The sequence below is a fragment of the Apis dorsata genome, unplaced genomic scaffold (genome assembly GCF_000469605.1).
Source record: "Apis dorsata unplaced genomic scaffold, Apis dorsata 1.3 scaffold_444, whole genome shotgun sequence".
NCBI lineage: Eukaryota > Metazoa > Arthropoda > Insecta > Hymenoptera > Apidae > Apis > Apis dorsata.
This window is the reverse complement of record NW_006263692.1, coordinates 181,841-207,748: the sequence shown is the minus strand read 5'-3', so window position 1 is coordinate 207,748 and position 25,908 is coordinate 181,841. Positions and strand designations below refer to the sequence as shown.

General features: G+C 25.4%; 1 protein-coding gene across 10 annotated transcripts; it reads right to left on the bottom strand.

Moving 5' to 3' along the window:
• On the bottom strand, positions 1-25,803 carry LOC102676569 (lethal(2) giant larvae protein homolog 1). Of its 10 annotated transcripts, none has more exons than XM_006619842.2 (15): positions 25,647-25,803; positions 16,498-16,595; positions 11,982-12,072; positions 6,322-6,563; positions 5,329-5,467; positions 4,226-4,440; positions 3,843-4,128; positions 2,998-3,754; positions 2,748-2,904; positions 2,516-2,661; positions 1,930-2,446; positions 1,576-1,853; positions 1,160-1,295; positions 718-935; positions 1-393 (listed from the first exon to the last, which is right to left on the bottom strand). In XM_006619842.2, the coding sequence occupies exons 1-15, from the start codon at positions 25,728-25,730 to the stop codon at positions 293-295; spliced, it is 3,465 nt and encodes a 1,154-aa protein (XP_006619905.1). In that variant the 5' UTR covers positions 25,731-25,803; the 3' UTR covers positions 1-292. The 10 variants fall into 10 exon arrangements, 8 of the variants coding, with proteins under 8 accessions (XP_006619905.1, XP_006619907.1, XP_006619906.1 ...); XM_006619844.2 differs by having other exon boundaries at positions 718-917; XM_006619843.2 differs by having other exon boundaries at positions 2,516-2,655.
• Positions 25,804-25,908: the final 105 nt, after the last annotated feature.

The following is a 25,908-nucleotide window of genomic DNA, read 5'->3' as shown; positions in this document are numbered from 1 at the left end:
TCTTGATAAAATTTTTATTTCTTTCTAAAGATACCCTCCTATCATTTCGTCACACCCAAATTTTGTAAAAACATTATTTTTTAAAAGTTTTAAAAAAATAATATTATTAATTGTCGTCCTTTTTTTATATTATTAAAAGAGAGGTAGTTTTTATATGAATGAGTACAGAATTTCTGTATATTGCACGATTTTTAAGAAACACTAAAAATTCATAAATCTTTCATTTGGATCGCGGAGTATAGGCTTAGCATTGAAGTAAGATCCGATACTAATTAACACAATATTTTCATTGTCAGTGCCGTTTGATGACCTCGACGTTTGAAGGTAGAGTAATTGTAGCATGTGTTGTTGTAGTTTCAGTACCGCTGCGAATCTCTCTTTCTACTGTAGTGCCTGCGCAATAACAAATAACAAAAAAACAAAACAATAACGAAAGAATATAAATAATATTAGAAAAATAAAAAATAAAAATTAAAAAGCGACGAAAGACAAACACATGATATTAAGCGATCGATGGATTATGTAGTATATGAGATTATTAAGGGTATGATTATTTACAATTTTCAAATACTATTTGGGAAACCTAAAAAATATTAATTTAAAAAATATACATTTAAAAAGGAATACATTATGTGTTAAAAATTAAATATAAAGTATTATTGGTCACTGGATCAATTTATAATTCACTCTAATTAAATTAGCAATGATTTCACTCACTGTTCACTTGTTGAGTTTCATTTGTTTGACTTGTTTCGATCTCTCCATTAGCAGTAGTATTGTTGGTTGTTTGCGAAACAACGGTAGTAGTCTTTAAAACTAGCGATTGATTTTGAGTAGAGATTTCCGAAGTTCGTGAAGTCACCTCCATTTTAAGTCCTGCAAGACGATTGTGAAGTTCTTCGGAAGACGTTGCATTTCTGAAAAGTGAACTGTTACTGCCAAGCAAGTGGCAATACAAAATACATCAATTAGCACAGCGAAACAAACGTATATTTAAAGCCAGCTTGTTAAATTAAATCTATTTTTCTTTATTTATCTTTTTATTATATTTTATTATTTTTATCACCATGATAAAATTAATCGTAACAGATAAGCAAAAGAAGCATGTGAAATAAAACAATAAAAAGCTAGGCATAACATATGCAACACGTTCACTTACAGCAAATGATCCTTCACGCTATCGATCGTTATATCTCCAATAGAGCTTAAGTCTTGACGATCGTCTTCTGCGTTTACATCATTGGTACTTGCAGCTGGTTGCAAAGGTGATTCTTTCGGAGATTCTTCACCACCGGCTAAAATATATGTATTCAAGATTCGGATACTAAAGGATTAGGAGCTTGATGATGTTAATTAGCATAAGAAATAGAATTTAGCTGCTAGCTTATTTGATAAATCACAAGTAATTGTAGCAAAGCGACATTTAAATATTTACATAGGTTACAAGATATGCAAAGCAATTATGCATTTAATATTATTTAGCATGTTTAGATATTATCCTATGATAACGTTTAAGTTAATGATATCGCAACATATATTAAGTAGGATTTAAAAAACTTGACACAGTATACTCACTAGAACCCACTACACCATTCTCTGTAATCCTTTGCATTGTAACTGATTGACTTCCCTGGGTTGTTTCACCTTCCGTTTCAGGTGTACCTTCAATTATTCCTTCCTCTTGAGTATCTTCGTTATTAGTTTCAGGAAATGATCTAGCATTTGGTGGTAAATTTAACGCACAGTTTGCTTTTGTCACTTTATTAGCCGACAATGAAATTCGTTGCAGTTCCGAACTTGAATATAGATATAATGCTTCGCCAGCTTTTGTGAATGTTAACGAAGAAATTCCACTGAAAAAGAAAATCAATACAGACAATAATTTCAGAAAAAAAGATTTAAATCTTAAAGATTATCAATAAGACTTACTTAATGTCTTCTTTCTTAATAGCAGCAGCATTAAGCTGTCTTCTCAATTCTGGAATACTGAGCACTAAACAATCTCCAAGATTGGTCAAACATAACAAACAAGTTTCTTCATGTGTTCCCGCAGGTTCCATTGGGCATGTGAATTTTGCAAAACCTGTTTTTCTTACTCGTGAACCTTCATGTGCAGTAAGTTTGTATTTACAATATGGTTTCAAGGATGGAAGATTGAAGATTTTGAATTGTTCTTCGCTAGCAATTACAACTCTATGTGGTGATGCCATATCAGGACCAGGACTCACGCCTTTTTCGGCTTCGAATGGTTCTGGTAATGGTACACTAGATCCATCGAGAATTGTGATTGCAATTACAGGTGCTCTATGTTTTAATTGAATCTCTTTTCCTAATGTACAATTTACATCTTCTTCTGTTCTTCTAACGCCTGCAGGAATTGCTAATGTGAACACATAAACTGTACCGTTATTGGTACCTGCCCAAAGCGTAGGCGTTGTGTTTTGCACTAGAATGAAAAAATATTTATGAATTATATATTCAATGAAATAATTTTAATATAATTAAATATACTTACTGCTTATAATATAACTTCTAGCAAAATATAAACATCGAACCATTGATCCCAACGCATCATCTACAGGTCTTGCTTCTACTTGTCTTTCCACAGGTTTCAATTCTACTGGTGAAAGATCGCCACTTGGCGAAGAAGCAACACTAGGCCTTCCAAAATTAAAAATCATTCATTATTTAATGCATTTATAGATATATTTGAAGATAATTTATCTAATTTAAAAAAAAATATTCACGTTTCTTTCTTTTTTTCCGATGTCGTATTTCTGGTTGGACTATTAGCATTTGTTCGTCGTTGTGATCTTCCTTTCCTTAATCTTCTGAAAGATTCTCTCAATGATTTCTTGAATGATTTTCTTCTAGAAATTGGTGTATCACTGGCTCCAGAAAGATCTAAAATAGCATTATAAGATGGAAAATATTTAACTTTTCTTATAAACATATTAATTGATATAAGAAATATATAAATATATATTATATACATACCATTTGGATTAAGTGTACATTTTACATTAACAGCCTTTCCTCTTGTATAATCAAAAACAGCTAAACCATGAGCTGTGCCTGCTGCAAGTAATCCCCATTCACTGTGTATAGCCAATGCTGTAACCGCAGCTGGTGGATATAATTGAAGAAGACTTTGTGGTTGAAAACCAACTGCGAAAGATATACTGGTTGTTCTCGCTGGAAGATGATCATGACCTTTCCAAACAAATCCATCACGATCGTTCACAATATTCATCGTGATAGCTTTGATCTCTTTGTTCACAGGTTCAGATGATATGGTAGCTGTAATTATGTGACCAGCTGTACCAGCAACCACTAACGTCGATGACAGAGGACAAAGTAAAACTTTTTTCACTGCAAGTCTTGGATCATCAGAATATGGATCAAAGGTTCCAACTTTTCTAAATGGTGGCCACTCATCCTCATCATCCTCTGGTGGTTGTTCAAGAACATCTAGATGTTCACCGGTAAACAGAATGGATGTGTTATATTTATAAAGAGGTGTTAAAGCAACATCAGACGCATTCCAGAATCTCACGGTGCCATCTTCGTGACCGGTAAGCAACAATTCTCTGGTTTTTGGTTTATCATTTCCCGATTTTTGATTAAGAATAATTCCACCGTCTATAGGCCATGGTTTATCCGAATATAGATGTTCTGTTTGTGCTTTTCCAGCTGCAATTATATTATCCCACAATTCTTCAGGAACATTTGGGACATGTTGTGAACAAGTGACCTATAAATATTAAATATAATATTAAAAAAAAAAAAACAAATAGTATAGTAATTATACCCTATATATTATAAAATAATATAATATTTACCGCACTTGCATGGAGAGATACTAAATAAGGTAATGCCATCATTTTCCATTCAGAATTAGTCAAATCAATAGCCACTATCTCTTCTTCAGCCAATACTATAAGCGCTTCTGGACTAGCAGGAATATCTTTTCCATCCTCTTCCTTAGAAAATACAGTGAAGAAATCAATCACCTTTGATGTGAAATCAAAAACGACATGTTTTCCTTTAACCATAACAGTAATTGTATGACGATCGCCGTAACTCGCGCGTTGCATTCCACCCGAAAATAAGACCAGTTCTTTAAGCCTGTTTTTACAATGATTCATTATTTTGATATCATACAATGATGAAGCAATAAATAAAAAGATCGTGTGAACATTAAATGAAATATTTCTCTACTCACTCTGCGGTTGGATAGACGAGAATTTTAGTGATAGCTTTACACGGAAACGGTCCATACAATGTGGTCGACTCCAGCATGCTATCGCTACTATCGCTCCAAAATGCATAGGATCCATCGTTGTGGGAGGAAACAAAACGGGTCTCGGAGACCCAATGGACAGATTCCAGTTGTTGCGTGGAGACGAATGTCTGCGTACGCGAAAACAAACCCATCAGCTGCACGTACACGTTCGCCAAAACCACCAAAGACACAAACAACAATCAGAACGAGCGGTACCATGTCACAATACGTGCTTAACCCATCGGTACGTATTTATATTTTAAATTTAAATTTCTTACTCATGACCGCATAAAAGTTTATTTTTGATTTATAATAAACTCTCTTTTATGATTTCTCTATTTTTCAATTATTATTTCTTTAAATTTTAATACATGATATTTGACATATGTGAAACTAATATATAATGATATATACTGATATATTAAAAAGTATTGTATTGTATATATATGGTGTATATGTGTATATACGTATTTTATTTATAAAATATTGATAATATTGCGAAGAAATCTGCTTCGCTAAATGTATATTAATTATTTTGAGCATTTCAGTAAATATTATTGAATGATAAATTGTTTAAAATTAATCTTGCAATGGTTAATATTCTTCAAGCGCATTAAAATCTTTCAAATTGATATAACCTTCAAATCTTATTTTATCTGTATTACATAAAAAATTCTGAAAAAAATGAATATATATTTTGAAAAAATTATTTTTAGACTGTACTTTATTAAATACCAAAAAAAAAAAAAGAGAGAAGCAAGTTTTATATTTTTAATTATTTTGCAATAATGAAAATGAGTAACAAAAGATTCCAATACATCATTGCAGGATTAATGGAATATTATTTCATTTTACAAAGTGTATAGAATGAAATTTTTTAAATGCACTTTTATCCAACGATGGATTAAGCATTGCCCCGAAAATGTAATAAGCAAGTGTGTTCGGACTGTTTTGTAAGCGTGTCATTACACATGCCACATTATAACCTTGTACACATGGACATGTGACATAAAAAGATACAAGACAATAATACAAAGGCTCACCTGTTGGGCTCCAGGAGTCGCTTTGTTCCACAAAACCATTAAGCCACGATTGTAACCTATCAGAATATTGTCTGGATGACCTGGTTGTTCCGCTATCGCCTCGACTGCTCCTGGATTCTTCTTATAATCATCTGGGACGCTGTCATAACATCGATAGGTCACGAATACATGAATTTAACACTGTATACAACAAATATTTTATAACTGCAAATAAATATGGAGCTGAAGATTTATAGTTATGCAATATATAATATTCAATAATAAAATTTTTATTAACTTTTTAAAAAGTATTTGTGAAATTTCTTTGATTAAAATAAAACCAAATAAAATGTAATTAATATTTATGAATTTAATGATTGATATTTTTTTTTATCTATCAAATATGTAAAGAAATCAAAAATAAAATTTTGTTATTATATTAATATTGTTTATAGATATTTGATTTTGAATTAGATTACATTATTCGCATTGTCCTGAAGCTTATAATATTAAAAGTCCTTTCTTTTCAAGTAATAGAGATAATTTTTTTTTTGTAATTATAAAACATTTGCTGTATTTTAATAACTTTTTTTCATAATAAAATTTATACTGTGCTGTGAATAAAAAATATATAATTTTGTTCAGAATAAATATTAAATGTTCGTATTTTTTTTAAATTAATGTTGATAATGTCGATAAATAAATCTATTATTTCACAATATTTTCATCTTATAAAAATTATAAAGAAAATTTAGAGATATTAGTTTACTCGTTAATATCAATCAAAAAAAAACTTAAATTTGACTTTAAAATAGAATAATTAACACTCTTATAATTAAAAAAATAATTTTTCGTTGAATTTTTTATCGTCATTATTCAACAATGTATTAAAATCGGATATTCTGACTTACGACTTCAACGATGATGTTATGAATATTTTGAAATTGTTTTAAAAAACTTATTTTCATTGTTTTTAACAAAAAAAAAATTTTAAAAAACACGAATTATCCTTACTTTTGCATTACGACATCCTGGTAAATGATGTTGTCAGGCACCACAAATGTTTTCAGGTTTAAAAGATAAATGTTTCCGCCCTCGGTTCCCAGAAGTAAGTGTTCGCCGCTCGACTCAAGACACATCGCCGAGATTTTCTTCAATTTACCTTCCAACGAAAGCGATTTGGTTTCCACGACTGAACTCTCGTTAATCTCCCACAAATGAAGAGAGTTATCGTCACAGAGAGAAACGACGCGTCCCTGTTTCATTCATTGTAAATGTATCATTTATTGTATTACCATAAGTAGCGCTTTTTTATAATATTTTTCTATCATAAGTGAATTTAATATAATAATGCTTTCATAGATGGCAGTTCGCTATCTCCATACGATGAAGAAAATGACCACATTCAAAATGTCAACTGCATAATTCAAAACGTTCAGTTGACAATTCAAGATTTTTTTCTGTGTTTTATTTAAATGTAAAGTTTAGATTTTAAAATTTAATTAAAATAATTTTGGTATTTTTTATAAAAAATATATCTATCACATTCGTATGATTTTACTGATAAATATGAGACAAAATACAATTAAAATATTTCGCTTTTTTTTTCTTTGTTGTTTTTTGTCTGACGAAAGTATATATCCAAGAGAATACAAATTATAAAAAAATATTATAAATTAAGTTTTTTATAAATATAGAAACTGTAAAAAACAAATATCAAAAATCTTATGTAATCTTGTTTTATTTTTATTAACATCTATAAATATTATTTGGTACAAAGAAACAAATTTAAAAAGAAGGAAAAAGAATTTATTTCATTAATCATTTAAGATGAATGAATGAATGTCGTTTCATAAATTGTTCTTTTTATTTTTTATATATTTTTCTTTTTATATATTGATGTAATTTTATAAAATTTTATAAAATTTCATAATGATTTTAAATGATAATAGAGATAAAAAAAAACGACTATACATATAGTATTGTAATCAATTTTCATGATTTCATCGTTTCTCACGAAACAAATCCCGCGTCCTTTTTTTCATTTAGTCATAATTACATATATATAATAAATTTTCCACGCAATAAAGAAAACTTGAGGAAAAAACAAAGGTTAAGAAGGTTTAACTCGTGCTTCGTACTTTCACGTGAAGTCATGATTTTTAACGTATTTTTTACATCCCATTTTCAAATGTTATTAATGTGTACAATAATTAGATGTGTATATCATTTTCTCAAAAAATTTTAATCATATTCTTTCATTATATACATTTAGTTAAAATTAGATTCTACAATGCAACGACAAGGTTAGGTTTTAACATAGAATAAATTAGGTTAGGTTAGTTTTAAGAAATCATATATAAAAAAGTATTTAAATATTTAAGTTCAGATAAATTCTAGATTTCAATTTTATTTTTATTATACTAAACTGAAAATCATTCAAATAAATAAAATTTTTATATAATGATGAGATTTTCTAAAATTGTATTCTTTGTTTTTCTTTTTTTATTTACAATTAATCTAATTGCTTGAATGAAAAAAATAAAGAAATATATTATTTTAATGTTTTTTTCTAATTTAAATAATTATTGGAAGTTATAATTTTTTATTTCTTAATATGAGCTTCAATTTTAAATAATGAAAATGTAATATTTTGAGAATTATAAGATAATCGATATTGAATATTATTTTCAAATATCATTTCGCAATGTTCTCTCATCGATTATCGAATAAAATATATCTAGAAAGTAAAGAAAAATAAAAAAAGCTCGTGAAAAAAAAGGTGAGGTGATTATAATCGTACAGCTGCTATCTTATCGGTATTAGGATTCGTTTGAAAAATGATCGCGATAACGATAATTTCGTGACTCGTATCGAGCAACGTAAGCAAACTAGTGCTTGGTTCGATACAAAGATTGACATGCCACACCTACTTATATATGTAAATATATATTTATACATATACTTTATAGAAAGCGATATTTTGATTTTATTACTGTATTGAACGAATTTAATCCATTGAAGCCCAAAGTTGCATTAACATTTGTAACATTTCATCTATAATTTTTTTTTTGGCCAATATACAATATTGTATTTATCTTCAAAAAATAACAAAGAATCTGTTTAAAGATTTCAAGAATCTTTTTATTTTCTCAACATTTTTTATAATATCTTTAAAAGCAATTTAAAAGAAAAATAAGAATAATAGATATATAAAGATATAAAGATTCATTATTATTCATAATTTTTTTTTAATTATATATTAATTTTCCCTATTCTTCTCATATTTGTTGCATTGATAATTGATTCTTGAATTTGTTCAGTACTTGCTGTCAGATTTCTTAATCAATGACAGAATGATTGACTTATTATTTTTGATTATATTTACACTTTTAATTTATTATAATTTGTAATATTTTATACAGATAAATTGAGATAAGAATATATAATGTTCTGGTAAAATTAATAATTTATAATAATAAAATAAAAATAAAAATAGAAACAAAAATCTAAAATAATAATTGAAACTTTTTAAATTAAAAAAAACTATATGCTTATAATGCCTTTTTTAAAATAAATCATTTTTAATTAATTATTTTATATTATATTAAATACATTTTATATATTAATTACATTTATATTAAATAATAAGCCAAAATCAAAAAAAAAGGTTTGTGTTTTAGTTATTAAATTAAGTTAGTTTTATTTCGTTGGCGCAAACAATCTAGGGATATTATCATTAATTTTTAATTTAATCATCAATATTTAGAAAACAAAGTCTATGTAAGTCTAAATAAATGCAATTTCTTTATTTTTAATTTTTGTCTTATAAGTTTTTAAATATATTTTAAAAAAATTATAAAAAAAAAAAATATTTTGAAAATAATCATCATTGAGAAGAATTTTAAAAAAGTAAAAGTTAAATTTCTGATAAAATTCATTTAATTCACATTTGTTTTATGAATTTTTTTAAAAAAACTCTTCAATATATTATTTGCTCTGTAAACAAATAATGAAAATTAATTTTATATTTCTAAAGATAAAAATGAAATAAAAATTGATTGAAAAAAATAGTTATGTAAGATGTAAAGATTATTTCTATCATAATATTATATCTATATTTTTTATTTTTATATCTAATAAATCAATAGAAGTATAATAAAATTATTATTATATCTAATAAAATCATTAAAGAAATATAATAGAAAAATATAATCTTAATGAGTCAATTATTTAACTAAGTTTTAAAAATTAACACTAAAATCAAATTACCTATAATATAAATACATGCAAATGTAAAATTGAATTAGTGCATATTATAAAATAAAGTACATATGTTTCTATCTAAATAAAAATCATATTAATTTTGCAATAAAATCAATCTTTATATCAGTTTTCCATTTTTAGTAATTGCAAAAGTAAAAAATTAATTAATAATAAGAAATCTATATTTTCACTTCTTTCTCATAATATGAATTTAAACAAAAGAAAAATTAAAAAATATATATATATAAATTTATAATATAATTTTATAATATAGAAAAATATAGAAAAATATAAAACTTAAAATAGTCCACGAAACATAATAGATTTAGCAGCAATAGATTTTCTTGATTTATTAAACGATCGATGTCGAATCATTATTTTTTAAAATTTATTTTTAAAAAATTATTAATTTTCTTTTTAAAATTATATTTTAATATAATTTAATTTTTCTTAACATGAGATTTTCGTATAGAAAGTAATATGGGTCAGAAATGACCCAAGACCAGCCAATCATGGCACAATTAATCGATCTATTACGCGAGAGTTAAAAAAAAAAATAATAATTATTTTAACGCGTCTATTGGAAATTAAATAGATTCCATCATTGATTAAAATAAATAATGAATTTCACAATGAAATTTTCCTAACGTCAAGGTTTGTATTTAAAAGGAAGGAAACAGGAAAATAAAACCCTCCACGGTATATATGCTCTCGACCTTTATGGAGGGAATGACAATGGTGTTCGTGTTTTATTTATTCATATACATGCGTGCATAAGCGCGTTGCGCGTGTCGCACACAGTTATGCAACCCAGCAAAGACTGTATACAACGAACAGAGTGTCGCGTTACCGGTGTAACGCGTGTGACTTTTAAAAACAACCATAACTTCACACCTCCGACTGTCTCTTTTTGATTACAATGTACCTAAGTATGACGTACACAAAGATATTACTATCGCGCACTGGGCATTAAACCATTCCTTGAATACGATTCTCTTTTCCTTTTTTCTTTCGTGTTACCTTCATAAGATAAATACCGATTTGTTAGAATGAAAACATCGGGCAAAGTTTCACTAATCTTTTGATGATATAATGAAATTAAAAAGAATTCAAAACAAGCAACTTAGTTATAATTTCTTACACTTGATAATTTCCTTTTCGTTATGTATATTAAGAAAAAGTATATTTGGATATTATTGATATCTTATTGATGTAAGATTTTTATATAATAATTTTTGAAAACTTTTTCGAAGCAATATCGGTACGAAAAGAATAAGTATAATATATATACATTAAATGCTTCTTAATTATACTGAACGTTCGTGTCGAAGAAAGTAAAATGATATTCGAATGAATGTATCAGTAATTGTTCAACAAAAATTCTGATAGTAAAACCTAATTTATTTTGAAAGTACGGAAAATGTCTGGAATTTCCTATTAGTAATTTCTTCATAAAGTTTAGAAATTATTAGCGCAGTCATTAAGAAATTCGAACATGATACGTCAGCTTCGATTTCAAAGTAAATATAAGTTGCATATTTTTTATACAGTTTACGCGAATTGAAATTCTAATTATTTATTTATATTTTATTCAATATTTTTCCTATTCAATATTTGAGAATCATGATAATAAATTTGCATATTTATTTCCGTATATAATATATAAAATATATTAAAATCAATATTAAATAATAATATTTACAAAATACAATTTAATAAACTTAATAAAATGATATATAAAATAATATACTAGGATATATTTTATTAGTAACTTCGAGACCCAACAGTAAAATTCTCATAAATAGGATAACTTTTTTTTTCTAAGAATTGACTCGAGTATAGTTCGACAAAATAAGAAAATAGATATAACTAGAGAAAGTGAGATAGATCTAATATATCGAACAAAAACTACTTAAAGAAATTGTGTCATATGAAAAAGAATAATCAAGCAATAAAGAAAATTTCAATTTTCTATGATTTTGATATTTATTTATTATTTATTATATATTTATTATTGTATTATATATTTTATAAAGATAATACTTAAATTCACAACATAAATCGAACTAATTTTATTAATTAATTACTATTATCAACAATGATTATTAATAAAATTAATTCGATTTATGTCATGTTTGAATTTATTTTAATCGAATCTCATCAATTCAATTGATCTTATTTCCATAAAAATAAAAAATTTCATAAAAATTATAGAAAGCGAAGTTTTCTTTATTGATTATTTTTTTTTTTCTTACAATATTCCTTTAAAGTATATCTATCTTACTTGTTCTTATTATATCTAGTCTTTTTCTCGCTTAGTGAAAACCACTGAATAGGTGGTGATTTTAGTGAAATTTGAGCAAGCACTATATTGTATATAATATATATAATAATGGAATGACGCTTACCTCGTTGGGCAGAGCGACAATCTTCGTGACAGCATTCTCTCCACTTTCAATAGTGTGTTGTCCATAGAATTCCACACCTGGCCTACCGAATCTGTGATCTTCGGTCAAGGAAAATAGAAAAAAGTAAATAGCTCTTATTGCAAATATATCAATCTTCGTTTCTATCCAGAGATGAACACTGCTTTTGTTTCAAAAATGGCCCGATTTAATATATCGACAGAAACCATTATACTCGATTCGAGTAATGTATACAGAGAATCTTCCGTATTCTCTTCAGATTCTCAATATCCTCAATCGTGCAATAATTGCGTGCAATTTGAATCGAATAATTTCTTAAATCATCGATTAGACACATTGATATATTATTAAAGGCAAATTCCAAATAAGAAAAAAAATTTTTTATAGAAAAATTTTCTAATAACTTATTAAATCGTTTATATCAATTGCCTGGCTAATATCAATTGCAAATAAAATTACCTTCGAGATAAAAACATTTATCATCCGTCTTACGAAATGATAATGATCATCTACCGATTACGTAGCCATTCAAACATAGTGTAATGAAACAAGCAGCATATTGAAAATCAAATCTTTTGGTTTATCATTTAAATTTTTCAAACTTTATTTGTTAGATTTGCAAAGGAATAGAAGAATTTCTTATGCTTTCAAGCGATTTTGCTTTGAGACACCTTTATATACAAAATATAGAAACATTGAAATATAATTACATAAATAGATAAATTTTTATTTGAGCAAATAACTCTATTATTTTTAATTGCCAAGTATATATTAAAAGTAAGATAATATAAAATTTGTTCATAAATTACTTGTGTCACTTGTTTTTAAATATAAATTTATTAATTTTTTAACTGTCATTTGAGTTTTCTATTTTTTAAATTTATTAATTTATTACATCATATAATTTTTCAAAGAATTATTTTTATATTTGTAAATATAAATATTAAAAGCAACTTAATTAAAATTAATTTATATAAATTATTTTTTGATTCCATAATTATTGAAAAAATCTGATTTTAAATATTTATGTAAGTATTAAGTATTATGTTATCCTTCTTGTAACAATTCCTTTTTTCCCATCTATTTGGAAATCATAATTTTGTAAATATTTGAGAAAGTCAAAATATTTATAGCATTATGATAAACTATATTTTTGTTTAATTTATCTGATGATCTATTTATTGATTATATATATATATTATATACATTTCAATAATATTAATATAACAATACTAAATTATTTTTTTATGTTTTTTAATAATGTTATACGTTATTTTTATTATTATAAATAAGATACACTAATATAAATTTAAATAAATTCATATTAAAATCATTAAAACATATTATAACGTATTATTTATAATACAAACTCAATTAGTATCAATATCATATTACAATCAATATATATTTATTTTAATCCTGAAATGTATTTTTAAATATTCGATGTTTTATAAACAGAAATTTATATAATAAAATTTCCAATAAAAGTTCTACTTTTTTTAATATTGTGAAACGAACTATTCTGATTACGGTCCTACTGAATCAATAATCGACCTGACACAAAACTGGGTAACGATGTTACAAAAATATGTCTTCGACGCGTTAGTTAATTTCTAAGTGTTTCTTCGATAATGAATCTTAAAGATCTCAAAATTGTTTTGCATAACTTTGAATTGGACATGTTTCTGGAATGATTTAAAATTCTTGCGGTCAACTACACATTAAAAGGAACAGTAGTTACAGAGTTGCGTGTTGTTACAAGGACGAAGCTCGAACAAAAGAAGAGGACAAAGATTTGTGATTCCTGGAAAATGACACGATAGCATCTCTGTTCAATTGATTAAACTTTCAAATATATTATACCATCGATTTTCTTTTCAATAAAAAACATGATGACATTTTGAATAAATTAAATTAAATATAAATTAAATGTATCTTTATGATATATTTAATGCTAACTTCAACGAACAATGAACACAGAATGAAAAATAGAGATAAAGTATATCATCTTGTTTATAAAATCTATGTCAACGATGGATATATTTCAAGCAAAAAGTGGAAATGAAATAATATTTGAAAATGTATATCTATGGAAAATATAAAAATTAAGAATATTAAAAATTAAAATATAAAATTATTCATTGAAATAAAAATCGTTATTATAAAAAATATAATATAAAATATATATATGCAATATATAATTCTTCACGAACAAAAATCTAATAAGTGGTCACGAATTGCTTTCATTCGTGATCAATGTCGTTTACGAACAGTTATGATCAAATATGGACGTGATATAATATGAAATTTCATATTTTGAATTGCATTCAACTTTCGAGTTCTACCGCAATATACTTATAATCTATAATCATCCTATTATTTCTAATTTTGATTGGTATCTATCTTCAATCTATATTTCTCCACAAATTATATACTTGCACGTAATATTTTAACGCTTTCGAACTCTAATCTTTCCATTATAAGAATGAAAAAAAAAATATAAGCGAACCTAGTCGAGATTTGATCCTAAAATTTAAGTTATATAATTTACCAATTAATAATAATATATTTATAAGTTATAAATTATATATAATAATAGTATAAGTTATAAATCATTTTGTTTTTTACAATCTTTATCATTAATGTTAAGTAGAATAATAAAATAAATATAAATATAAAAGTATATGTATTGTATATTATAAAACTAAATTTTTTTATTATAATATTGTTTTGTAAAAAAATTAGTTCGATTGCCTACTGGAATTCTATGCTTACCATTTTATTTTATTCAGTTTAAACATTACCTAACCTAACCTAAAATTCATCTTTAAATATTCAAAAATTTGCATTTCGAAAAATCAAATCACAAATATTATAGAATCGTAAATCCACGTTTCCTGCAAGCATTCAATATCTCAAACGAGGAAAAATATAAAAGAATCTACTTGAAGCTCATAAAGATTCAATTCCGGGATGTGAATTTAAGATTTTATACGATTTCCATGTACCAAAGCGCCCTCTTAATGCTACATTGTTTATACCAATCTTTTCTTGAGAATAAAATCATAGTCTCAAACTTTCAATCTCAAAGATTTTGTTGTTTTCTTTAATATATAATAATTATTCAAATTCTGAAAAAATATAAGTTGAATATTCTATTTTTTTTAATTAAAATATTCTAAATAAAATATTCTAATCTAATATTTTTTTATGTTTTAAGAGATATTGAAATATTTAAAGTTCTATTCATTCATTAATTTGTACTGGAATCATTTCATGACTGTAACTGATGTACTGTGTGTGAAAAAATATAAGTTGAATATTCTATTTTTTTTAATTAAAATATTCTAAATAAAATAATTCTAATCTAATATTTTTTTATGTTTTAAGAGATATTGAAATATTTAAAGTTCTATTCATTCATTAATTTGTACTGGAATCATTTCATGACTGTNAACTGATGTACTGTGTGTGAAAAAATATAAGTTGAATATTCTATTTTTTTTAATTAAAATATTCTAAATAAAATAATTCTAATCTAATATTTTTTTATGTTTTAAGAGATATTGAAATATTTAAAGTTCTATTCATTCATTAATTTGTACTGGAATCATTTCATGACTGTAACTGATGTACTGTGTGTGAAAAAATATAAGTTGAATATTCTATTTTTTTTAATTAAAATATTCTAAATAAAATAATTCTAATCTAATATTTTTTTATGTTTTAAGAGATATTGAAATATTTAAAGTTCTATTCATTCATTAATTTTGAGAAATTTTTATATATTTATAAAAATCTGGAATTAGATATAATTTAATTCCTTTTTTTTAAAAAGGAAAAAAAACATTCCTCTTTATATATATTCCATAAATCAGAATTAGAACATTACTTTACATTTCTAATCATGACTTCTTAACACTTCGATACTTTCACATGCAGTATCCTCTCACGAAAAATAATAAGTTCTAACTCTTAATAATAAGTTCGATTTCGTCACTTAACAAGTATACTCTTTAGAATTCAACGAACATAATTTTCTCGCGAAAACTAGATGACACTGGAAGATAATGTATTTTCCCTCGTTCTATGTACAGGTTAAAAAAAAAAAAAAAAAAAAAAAAAAAAGAAAGTCACGAAAGTATATTTTCTGAATGAAAAATGCGATTATATAAAAGTTGAGGCGTGAATCGAGGAATAGCTTTATCGAGATTGCAAAATATCGAGTATCCCATATCTAAAATTAGTAACTACAATGGAGAGAAAAAGTATCAGAAGAAACCAGCTTCAATCACGTGCCCGTTTCCCTATGGTCAATGGCTGTCGAAGCCTTTCGATCATTTATTGATGGATACGAACGTCATCGCGCATCGACTATACCTTGACCGAATTATTAATTATTAATCGAGAAAAAAGGATTAAAAGAGAAGAGAAAATAAAGAAAAAAGAAAGGCAAGATAGTAGAAAGCAACAGAATGAACGAGAGTAAAAAGGATACACCTTAATGGCGCCGGATGCCGTGCCAATGATCATCAACCGCAAACTCGGATCCCATGCGAGGGCTGTGGGTTTATTTGGGAATCCATGTTGCACCGTCTGCAAAGAACAGGAAATGATTGTTATTAGTCAGAGTAATTACAACTGTTAACGGAATCAGTGGTAATAAAAAATCAATGTATAATTATTAACCTATACTTGAGTATTCTGAATAGGTTAGAATTGCTTTTAACCAATATTTCGATGTATAATCCTTTCGCTATGCTATGTACTATCGAAATAAAGGAAGTAAATATAAAATTCAAAGCAATTTTTTATTCATAAAAGAAGTAATTAAATAAATATTTTTAAATAATTAATTATAGTAAAATAAGTGATTGTAAATAAATTTTCAAATCGTTTTTAATTTAGTTTTTTAATGTGATGTTTTTATAGTAATTAACTACAATTAAATTATTCAAAATCGTTTCTTTTTCATATAAAATCTTTTTTATAAAATCATAATTTTTTACTTATACCATTGTCACAACAAATGTCCATGTAAATAGAAATATAATTGATTTTACTTTATAGCTTTATGTATGTATTTTAGTATTATGATTATTTAATATTCTTTCGTAGCGAAATGGTTAATAATATTTTTTTTGTGTTTAAATCATTTAGATATATAATGTTTTTTATTTATTAACCAGTTATTCAACATTTCTTATTCGATAAGAGATAGTGAATGAGTAACATTTCATACAATTTATACTGTTCATTATCTTAATTATCCTAGTATCTAATGAATAATTCTCGCATTTATGTGTTGAAACGATTTTAAATGGAACAAGAACAGATGCTGTCATCAATTTATGAAATTAAATCTGCAATCTCTTCACCTTAACCCTCGGATTGCGAAATTATCATGTGCACGGCGAGTCACTTTTGACCCAAAATATACATAATTTCTCTTATTTCGAACATAAAATAAATTTTTTAATGAGAATGTTATTTATTTACCTTTCTATAAAATAAAAAAATATTGAATAATAAACAATGTTAAATTTAATTAATTCTTATAAATTTACAAAGATATTGTATTTTTATTTATATAAATGAATTCTATATTTTATTATTATTTGTAAAACCAAATATATTTTGAAAGTTAGAAACAAATATCCATATGAATATACATAAAATATCTTCAAGCTTTTCTGAAAGCTTCTTATTTAATGTGTTAAATGACATCATAATACTCGATTCATAAATTGCTTTGGTCATTTCGTCTGACCATTCTTTATAATAATTGTATATTGTCTGCCTTAATCAGCGAACTATTTATACGAGAAAGTCGCTAAAAATAGTCGCTATCTGCGCTGTTGTATATATGCGTGCTCGAAGGCAAAAGTTTGATCCTCGATAAATATCAATTTATTCATAAAATTCATAAGCAGAATATATTAAAATCGTATTACCTGTAAATAGAATATAAAATTAAAGTTGAAAATAATCCCAAGTTCAAATGACTATCTATCGTATAAGAAATTCTTCTAAGATGAAAACATTAAATGAATGATTAACTCAATATTCAATTTCCATTTTATCTCACGATTAATTAGTTATCAATTTCTCAAGGATTAGATTTTAACGAGAATTAATAATCTTCTATCTATTTTACTCGACTTCCATCTACTTGTCTTTAACCACTTTTATTATATAGTATAAAGTCGATATAACCACATGTTGAATTCACAAATACAGTGTTTATCCATTATGTGCTCGGATATTTCTCGCGTATATACATTAGGAAGTCATCCCCACCACTGGAAAGAGAGAACCCATTCTTGGATCCAATGAAGTGAATAATTTCACACTGAATCAACACGTATATTTTAATATTTCTACAAAAGAAGATAAAAATTTAAATTGATAAAATTTAAATAAATAAATAAAAATATTAAAATAATTACTTGCTTAAATATTTTTTCTTTTTTTTTTTTCAACAATAACTATTGATATTAAAATTACATTATATTATTATTTTCCAGATATACATATCAATCAGAATAATGGATTCATATATACAATAAACAAAAATATTATTTTTTTTACAAATCTATATAATCAATAAACAAAATAAATTTTTTTACAAATGAAATAAATATAAAGTAAATATCACTTTTATATCATACAAAGAAACAGATAATTATTTGTTATTAATAATATGTATTCGTGTAGCAAGTCATCAGGATTATACCTTGATGATGTGTAACAAAAATGATGATAACAGAGAAGGCAGAAATATAAGAGAAGTGAAATAGTATACAGGACGTCTCGGTTGAAGGAGGTCACCTACATTCTCTTTGTTTTTAATAAAAGAAATTTTTAAAGTACAATTTAAATGATTTAAAAAAAAAAATACCGTGAAAAAATTTTTCTTTTTTTTTTCATATGTATAAAATTATGAGCATCTTAAAAACTAAACAAATAATAAAATTGCAAATGATAATATGAATTTATCATACAATGTTAAAATGTTTATATGTATATATATATTTTTTCTGTTTGTATTTTCTAATTTACTGTTTTATAAAATTGATATTTTATGAAAATATGTAAAATATGTATTTGTATGTTGTAAAAATTTTATTTTTTACAAAATATAAAAAAAATAGGTTTTTTTTAATATTTATTTTAAAAATTTCATTATTAAAGTCGTTATTATACTTAAATGATTTTACAAAATATTTTTATATTCTATATTAATAATATTTAAAAAATTTTTGTCTTTGTTAAATTATAAATCACGAAACAAATGACGAAATATTTTATCATATTAGTAAATAAAAATTTATATTCTAATAATTACTAAACTTAATTATATTTTTAAAATAAATAATTCTAGCTCATGAAAAGAATATGAATATATTAATAACAATATTTCTTTCAAAGAAAAAATAAAAATAATTTTTTATTTAAAAAAAGAAAAAGATAGATGCATGTACATGAAAAGATGTACCGTTGTGCACAAAATGATTTCCTGACTGCAACTAACTATTGCGTTCGTCGTACGTTAAACTTAATAGTGTTGAGAATAAAATATTTGAGAAATATAATTATTACATTTAAAATAAAAGATATACTAGCTAATATTAATCAAATCTGCACATTGGTGCTATAAATCCTAAAAAAAATTTACTTTTACGTTTAAATTTCTTTTAAAATAAAATTTAACTTGTTAAATTTATTTTGCATCATAAAAAACAAGATATTTAAACATTTGATATAAGAAAAAATTTATTACTATAATATTTATCATATTACTAATAAAAGAAAAAAAAATAATTTATTATAAATAATTATAGAAATAATAATTGTAATAACAAAAAAAAGTCAACTATCTTTTGAGCGATACGAAAAATTCATCTGTAACGCTTAATACAAGTTCATCCGTTCGAATAGTTAAAATGAAAAATAAAAAAAAAAATGTGAACTGTAACGTGGCAATTAAATAGAATATGAGCAAACTTAATTAAGAGAAACAACGATACTTGGGTTAACGATCGTCCTTTTCCGCGACTCGTTTTCAATGTAATTAACGCTAATTATTCATGACAATCATTTCCGACTTTCTCGATATAACTTCTACAATGGCATCAATTCCACAGGCACCAATTTTTGACCGAGAAACGCACCGATTACTCATCGATGAGTCAGATTTCGTAAATTCCCGTTAATCGAGCGGTTTTATCGATTGATGATACAGAAGTACTTATCCCCTTACTTCGTAAACTGAATCATAAAGAATCTTTTTTTACGTTCAGCAATTAAAACATTTTTGTATTACACTTTGTAACAATGTATATCCTACTACATAGGATGGAAATATTAGAAATTAATCTCTTAAACGTCTTTGTTATTCTCGATAAGATTTTCTTATCGAACGAGGTTCGAATAATTTGTTTATATTTCCGAAGGACGAAAGATGAAAATTATGTTCTTCCTTATCAATACATTCTTCTCTACTAAGAATACAACTAATGATTAATATATCAAAGAGAGATTAACATAATAGCGAAACCTTGAAAAAATGATTCTCTAATGCTTCTATTTCGTAACTAATGTAATTGAGATATCTTTATCTTTCATCAAAATAACGTTTGGGATATGTATTATAACGAAAAATACATTTGTTAAATTGGATATAAAATAAATTTACTACGTCAAAATATTGAAATGTTCGAAAATAACTGATAATAGATTGCTAAAAATTTTAAAAATGCCGAGATATTTTTTTATCTAAACATTCTTGATAAATTCTCAAAATTTTGATTACTCTTATATCATTTGATGCGTGTTTTTACAATATGATTAGAGAAACAGCTGTGTACGCCAAGGAAAAAGTGAGACCTTGACTCATTGTCAAGTAATTTCCATGAAAAAAGATGTCATACTTTTCTTTTTTAAGAGACGATATACCGAAAGAATTAATGTAAAAGAAACAACGATACGAAAGCATAAGCCGATACAGAATAACAAAGGATTCTCTGGTAATCTTTAATCTGGCTTAAACTCAATTTTAATCTAATCTCTATAGAATTAAATTTATTCACTATCCCTAAAAATTAATTTTATATAAAAAATAAATTCTTTATTTTTCAATAATTTGCATTTTTCAATTTTTTGCAAGTACATTTTTTGTTACTAGCACATATTGCATATATTGCATTAGTATAATTGCATTTTTGCATTATTAATGTTTTTAATGTTGGAAATTATAATTTATATATATATATACATACAATTATTTAAAAATTATATTGTAACTATATTTTAATTTTCTATTAATTTTATTATTAATTCATGTTATAAGATATTAATAATAATTTTATTTATAGCAATAGATTTTTTACGAAAGAATTTTTTGAAATTAAAGAATTATAACCTAACATTCTGTTTACTTTCTTAAATCTACGAAATATGGTATGTCTGAATCTGGTACGTTAAAATTCATTAAGATTTTGATGTTTTCATAAATTTCACACATATAATATATATTATTGTCAAATTTATGGAAACAAATTTTCACGAGACACGTACATTCACGTGCATTCATGAAATCGTAAACATTCGTTCGATCCTCATCACGCATCTATTGCTCAGGTTACTCATTCCGACGTACACACACGTCTACGTGTACTACTTCAATATCTTATACATTTACGTTTTATTTAATTATATATGTTAAAACTATTTTAATTTTTATACAATTCAAAAATAATAATAGAATAATATTAAATAATAATGAATTGAATTAAATGAATTGAATGAATAAAATGTTTACATACTTAGAATAAAACATTTAATATTTTTTATACTAAATAATAATATAATTAATATAAATGTAATTAATATAATATAAAATATTTTCTTAATTTGAATTAAGGAATTTGAATTAATAATTTCTATATTGATTAAAATTTTAAAAGAATTAATTAATTTAATAAATTTGTGAGAATATGAAGAAATATATTTTCAATTAAAAAATATAAAAAGTTTATTTTTCAAATTAATTTATTTTTTCTAAATTTATTTGCTTATTTTCCATGATAATAATAGAAAAAATAATATTTGAAATAATTGATTCAAATTTAAGATTATTTGTGATACAAAAATATTATTTTAATAAGTTTATTTATTAATTTAATTTTTAGTTAAATTTTAAAATAAATATTCAAATATTATTCTATTTTAATAAAATTACTATACGGTAATAACAATTTAACAATTTTTGAATATATCCAATTCTATGGATAAATATATTTAAAATATAAAGTTAATTTTAATAATTTTAATAAGTCTAATCTCGACTGAAATTATCTTAATTATCTATTAAAGAATATTCTTATAATCACACATAGAAAAAAAAAAAGTCAATTTCTAAAATACTGATTTTATCAATTTGTATGAAATTATAAAGTTAATCAATAATAAAACTATAAAAGATTTATTATTTTCATAAATTTTTAAATTTTGTAATATTATCTACATAATATATAACTGCAAAACTTTTACAGTTCATTTTGATAAGAAAAATATTCAATCAAGTACAATGCTCTAATTTTATTCCTAAAAATATTAAAGTTATTATTGGATCGATAATTCGATGTGACATTTCTTTAATATGAACACTTGTTTCATGTTGGTATTATAAGTACATAATTTTCTAGAATATTCAATATATATTCCAAAATTTATTATTTGCTTTATACTTATAAAGAATAAACATTCTAAAAAATTAATTATTAATATTTTAATATAATATTATAATCACATCTTAGCAAATAAAAATATTTTTATATTTTCTATAACTAAAATTACTAAATATAAAATAATAATTGAATGAAATAATATATGTAATCATTTATGTAATCATCATTTTGTCTTATTAATTTACATTAAAATCTTTAAAATAATCCGCATGTTGCAAGTCCATAACTCAACCAGCTTAGTCTAACGGTATTCATGCTTATATATTAAAACTGAACATGAAAAGGGTTAGCATCTTATCACACGTTTGTTTGCACAGAAAACCGATAATATCTTCCCTCGTATCTTTTTCTTTCTAGAAAAAATATATAAAATTATCGATATATATAAAAAAATCGATTTTAAAGATCAAACAATATGTCCGAAATAATTTGGAAAGAAATTATTAAAATATAATCATTCTTTTTTATTTTAACAGTTTTTTTTTACTTTTAAAATATTATAACATTTAAAACATTATATATTATATTATATTATAACATCTAAAAAAAGATTTTTTTTGTCTTTTTTTAAAATATTTATTATAATTTCTAAAGATTTCAAGGTTATCCTTTTTTTTTTGTAAATTGTTATTCCACACCTTTTTCCGATATAAAATAGGAACGTTTAACAATGATGTAATCTAAATCAACTATTATTTCGTATTTCGATCATTCCAATTTGTATATTGAAGACATTAAGTTTGCGTAAATGTGACCGCTTTAATTAAAGCAACAAGCACCCTCCATGCTGAGGGCTTTCTACTTTTTTCAACTCGTACATCTTACCGCGCAAAGTGTGCTACTTTTGTCTGTAATTGCTTAACCTATAGATTAACCTACATTTCCTATTTTATTTTCTGACCGAACGAAAGTAACATTATACATATCAAATGAAATAGTCTTATTGTGAATTTGTATACTTCCCGTGTTACGAAAAACAATAGAATGAAAGAAACGTGGGATAATAATATACAATTTCAATTGTAACAGTTTAAGGGATTCACGAGTAGTATCAAAGAAAAATCGTCCTTCATCACGGATCGATCAGAACCGGCACGACCTGATTGCACTTACGTCTATTTTCGCAATCCGTATCGTCAAACTTCGAATCCAGCAGGCAGAGAATTAAACCGCGATAAGGTTTCGCGACAGTGCACCCGATGGCTGGCGACGATGACAGCCAACCGAGACAGAACCGCTAAAGAAACGCACCACACACACCATACACGACCACAATAATCCTGACTCTCTTGCACCGTGTCTCGGCCACTGGTCGTCTTCTAGACTTTCGGTATCGATTACGTTCGGGTATCGACCTGTTGATTCCGCACTGTTCATTCTTAAAATACGCTGTATCATGTTCTTGGATGAAGGCAATTTTAGAATCTTAATATTCCATCGTATGAAAGCAGCTTAAAAAGTAGTCTGGATAGCGTTGTGTTGATTAAATATATTTCGCTTCTTTCAAATTAATAGAAAATGACGATTTTATTTAAACAAGATCGACTCGAAAACGAAAAAAACAAAAAATTTTTTTAAATATTCGTTTAATATTATAAAAAGTATTTATTATATTTGTTATTCATAAATGTCAGTAACCTATGAAAATGGCAAATCTTAGAATTTTATATGTTATGTGTAATTTGATAACCAGTAATTAAAGTCGAATTCATTCATATTCTTTTATCGAAAATAAATTTGGAACAAGTTTTTTTTTATCTATTATATATGAATTATATCATGGTATATTTATGAATCTCCTTGAGTCGCGATATTCACTATCTTTTTACGTTTTTTTCTTTTTCTTTTTTTTTAAAGACAAGATTTATCTGTAAAACGATCGGGAAGCTTACGCGTAAAAAGAGCTTGTATTCTGTAAAACGTATCGTGTGTCAACATCGTGATATCACGAAACACGAGATTACTATCTGACATGGTAACAGAATAAACTTTCAATTGCAAGCTTGTTGACTTATAAACAATGAACGTGTAAATAAAACAGAAAGAAATGAAGGATCGCTTTGGTTTAAAAACCGATAGCTGTCTGATAAGGTTAACCTTCTGACGTTTATCAAATTCAATGATTTGATTAGTATTTTTTCAATTAAAATATTAAAAATTTATATATATATGAGAAAAATGATTTATAATGTTCTTTCAAAAATCTGAAATAATCGAATGAAAGAACCAGATTTAACCTCAAGAGCTATACTTTAAATATAAAAATGAAAAAATGAATTTATCTCAATGTATAAATACTCTCACTTTCCTCTGAATAAAAAAATACAAAATAGCTTCTATGCAATGCATCGAAATTATTCGCTTTTCATTGAAAACTCCAGCACATGGATATTTAAATATGTATAACATGGATATTTATCCATGGTAATATTGTTTTGTCATAAAAGCGAAGCTAATCTATTTCATTCAATCTCGACGTCTAGAAAAATACAATAGTAACCGCTTAACTATAACAATTTTTACCCGCTTAATTGCAAATCCATATCCCCACCAGTTCTTAGAACTGGCTTCACGTTCATATCGGCGATGAGGTATTCGGCTACATAGAGTAGTGCTCGTTTAGCTGCAACAGCTTCTGGATCTTTTTTATGAAGAATTGCATATACTAAATAATTTATTGTTGTATTCCATTCTAACTTCCACATTATTGAGATTTGAGTAAGCTGGAAAAAGAAATTTCTACACTACATTTCTCCAAATAATTGGAACTATAAAGTCTGGAGCTGTTGCAGCTAAGCGAACACTATTGTAATGTTTTATAGAAGCAGGCGAGTAGAAGAAAGTGTCGGCACATTTCGCCGGCCGGATATAGATGAAACTTTTAATCAAGACTTACCTTTCGAAAGGCAAAAAGATCCTTTTGTAGTTTCTGTCGCTCGGCCGTAGGTTGTTGGCCCTTCCCTCTGATAAACTTCAACATCTCTGTCGGCGTTGTCTCTTCCTCGAGCGGTGCGACATGTCTTTTGCCGTCGCGTCGGCTTTCCACCAATCATATGTTTCGGTTACATTCGACCATGCTCGGCCAAAATCGTCTACGTTCGGCTGGAGTTGGAACGAAAGCCTAGTCGGGCGCGCCCGTACGAACAATGACCTCGATC

Coding starts and splice junctions, on each gene's coding strand:
- LOC102676569 (XM_006619842.2), bottom strand. CDS start 25,730: ATGTTGAAGTTTATCAGAGGGAAGGGCCAACAACCTACGGCCGAGCGA. Junction 4,441..5,328: donor CGACTCCTGGAGCCCAACAG/GTGAGCCTTTGT, acceptor GTGTACGTGCAG/CTGATGGGTTTGTTTTCGCG. Junction 3,755..3,842: donor TATCTCTCCATGCAAGTGCG/GTAAATATTATA, acceptor TAATATTTATAG/GTCACTTGTTCACAACATGT.